Here is a 3,273-nt window from a genome sequence, read left to right on the forward strand (position 1 = left end):
GCCGGTTATCTTTTGTTATCATAACTCAGTAAGCCTGTTCTCACTTGGATGTGCAACATCGTGCCGCATGCACGTTTGCTTTGGGTTCGACTAGTAACAAGAAAACATATTTTTGTCGAAGAACAAGGAGATTAACGAGTGGAGCCAGTGTTTTCGAAAACTGTTCCTGGTTGTAACATTTTGTATAAAATTTCAAAAAATCATCATGTTTAAAAATTTTGTTCATAAATTCTGAAAATGTTCATGAATTTTGAAAATTGTTCTAATTTCTTTAAAATTGTTCATGTTTCCAAAATTGTTCATTTTTCGACATTTCAAAATTGTTCATTTTTCTTCGAATAAAAGTTTTGAATTTTTTTAAAAATGTTTTCATATATCTGAATGCTGTTGTATTTTCATATATATGTCGCGTTGTAGAACATCGCAAGTAGCAGTGATGTGAAGTTGGTAGAATCGCGCCCTTAAGTCGGAGGTCTTGAGTTTGACTCCTTGTGAGCTCACCCTTTTCTTAGTATTTTCACGCCGTTTACATAGAACGTGGTCGGAGGGACAAGGCTTAATCGATCGGCCCACTCGCTTGCGCCTTTGCAAATCGTATACAAGACTCAGCGTATACGTTTTGCCAAAGGTCCGTATTATTTTTTATACATTTAGTGAAGAGGGTGTGCGAGAGCGGGGCTCATGCAAAATTGTGATTTTGTGACATAGATTTTCCAGCCCTACAGAGTACTGATATGACTCCCATAGGGATGACAGAATATCTTCTTGAAAAACTAGTTTAGTCCCATTTGCTATAGCTTGAAGCACACCCTGGGCCAGCATATTCAGGACCAATACGTTGTTGTATTGACGTAGATATTTGTCTTTCGGACCACACAATTATGAGTACATCTATTGTTATTCTCAAAAGCAGACGGTAGGAGGGACCTTGCTTAATGGGCCGGCTCGGTCGCTCGATGCAATTCGTATACAAGGTTCCGCGTATACGTTCTGCCAAAGGTTTATATTGTCCTTTATAGTGAGGGGCGTGGGGCTTGTGCAAAATTGTGTTTCTGTTTCCAGCCCTACAGAGTAATCAGTGTGTATCTCTTACTCCCTTTTAGCCGATGGCTGTCAAGTACTATCAAACCTCTGAAGATTTCAGGGGAGAAATCCCTTCACTAAAAGAAGAAAAGACTAGTTGCTCGAGGAGTATACGAGACTGTACCATCGGCTAACTGCTGGTGTCCGGGTCGGAGCTGCCTGCTGAGATGCTGCTGTCGCCTCCCCTTGGTCAGTTGGTCCTCGCCAAACCTGTTTCACATCGTCCAGGAACTCGATCAGCACCGGATCTTGGATCGGTGACTCCTGCACGCAGCAGACCACCTCGACGCCCACGTTGTCCCAGCAACCGCGGCGCGGCCCCTCCGTCCAGCGCACGGTGAAACGGCACGCGCACCGCTCCACGCCGTCCACGGTGCCGTGCGCTGCCTTCTCCACCTGCATATTTGGTCTGCGCCTATTAGTACTCAAGCATATGCGTGTGTTGACGAACGCACTGAGTAGGACGCGACGAGGAGGACTTACGGTTTCGAGGACGGCGTCGTAGTACTTGAGCTCGTCGGCGTCGCCGTAGATATCGCAGGTGAGGCAGAGATCGCCGCAGCGGGCGTCGTTGAGGGCCGGGCTTTCCCGGCGGAACCTCGCGCGGAGCGCGTCCACGTCGCCCGGGGATGCGAGGTCAGCCCGTGGGCGCCGCGGCGTCGGCCCCGACGCGACGGTGGCCTGCCGCTTTTGCGACCGTGGGAGTGGCGGCGCTCGGGGTGGTTCGTGGGATTTCGGCCCTCGAGAGGACAGGGCGGCGGGTTTCCCGATGCTTTATACCGTCCAGATTCTGGTAATCTTTCTAGGTTTTAGGTTTTTCGATTTGGTTGACATAATGTGCATAAACACCCCTCAATAAAAATAAAATCATAATCTGCAAATATAAAAGGGGTATGTCTGTCCAAATTGCCTAGAGGTTGTTTTGACCAAGATATAATCACATTTTAGATTACACGCTTGTTTTATAAACCGACATTTAGACCAATTACTTATTCATCTATGGAGCCTTCATTTCAAAGTTGTGCTTTTTTTTTTGCTGGTATTTCAAAGTTGCGCTTTGATTGGGAATCTATTGATATGGGAAATGCTTTAGTATCATAGATGCTAAGAACAACATGTTCCCGTCATTATTTGTTTCACAATAACGAAAACTAGCTTGTGTCTCACACAATTGCGCAGGAAACTTCGCTCATAATATCTAATTTATGTGGACTCCATCACACGGGTATATTCCACTTATTCATGTTACAAAGTTAGCAAACTAACTGTGAGATGTCGTTTTTGTAAAATATGATCAGTTCACATAAATAAAGAATGGATTATGGGATGTTGGTGTGTCATTTCTATAACATATTGGCTCGAAAACGTGGCATTGAAGTTTGCATCCCGGTGAACTATTCGGATCATATTCAACCTTTGTTACTAACATAAGTATGTCAAATATAGTTTCCTACTCATCATACCCGCGCTGTGGCACGCCGCGCTCCGTTGATATGGTAGAAAAGTATGTGAATCTAGAATGCCTTTTTATATATTGCAGAGATGCAAAAATTGGAAATAGCCAGAATGAATGAACTTAAATTAACAACAGAACTAAACAGTGCCCAATATAGAAGATTAAGAATCAGCCCTTGAATATGAAATTGTAATCAAAACAATCAGCCCTTGAATATGAAATTGATATCAAATCGAAAGGAGTGTACTATCCAAACTGAAAGCATTGAACAGTCCAAATGAGAAATCCGAGCTAATGAACTGTAGGACAACCATAGACTACTATATAGCCGCACATAATTACAAGAGATGGTCAAGGGAATGTATAGTTGCAGAGATGGAGCATGACTGATGAAAACCTGGAGCATAAAAGCAGGCTATTTTGAAAGACAATCACTTCATGAACTATACACTGAGTAAAAGTGAGTTGAAAAGTGGATGGCTTTCAAATGCAATGAAGCATCCAGCTAGATCAATTAATTGTCACTGATCAAAATGTTATATGTTATCTGTAGTCCGATTACAACATATGTTTACCAGTCTACATTAATAAAAGGCACACCTAGCTAAAACTGAACCATGTTCATCTCTAACCGTGCTATATAAACAAAACTGGAAAAATAGACATAAACCAAAGAAATACACTCTCATCAGATTTACCTTATCTTCTTTATCAACAATAGATCCTTCAAAATT

General features: G+C 42.7%; 1 protein-coding gene across 1 annotated transcript in view; it reads right to left on the minus strand.

The window, feature by feature from the left end:
• Positions 1-1,072: 1,072 nt before the first annotated feature.
• LOC123158245 (uncharacterized) overlaps positions 1,073-3,273 on the minus strand; it is a 7,342-nt gene continuing 5,141 nt past the window's right edge. The window contains exons 2-3 of the mRNA XM_044576311.1: positions 1,567-1,855; positions 1,073-1,479 (exon numbers count right to left, since the gene is read on the minus strand). Coding sequence (XP_044432246.1) covers positions 1,177-1,479; positions 1,567-1,855 — 592 coding nt within the window. The 3' untranslated portion in view covers positions 1,073-1,176. The remainder of the gene's footprint in view (positions 1,480-1,566; positions 1,856-3,273) is intronic.

This window comes from Triticum aestivum, chromosome 7B, assembly GCF_018294505.1.
Source record: "Triticum aestivum cultivar Chinese Spring chromosome 7B, IWGSC CS RefSeq v2.1, whole genome shotgun sequence".
In the NCBI taxonomy this organism is placed as follows: Eukaryota; Viridiplantae; Streptophyta; class Magnoliopsida; order Poales; family Poaceae; genus Triticum; species Triticum aestivum.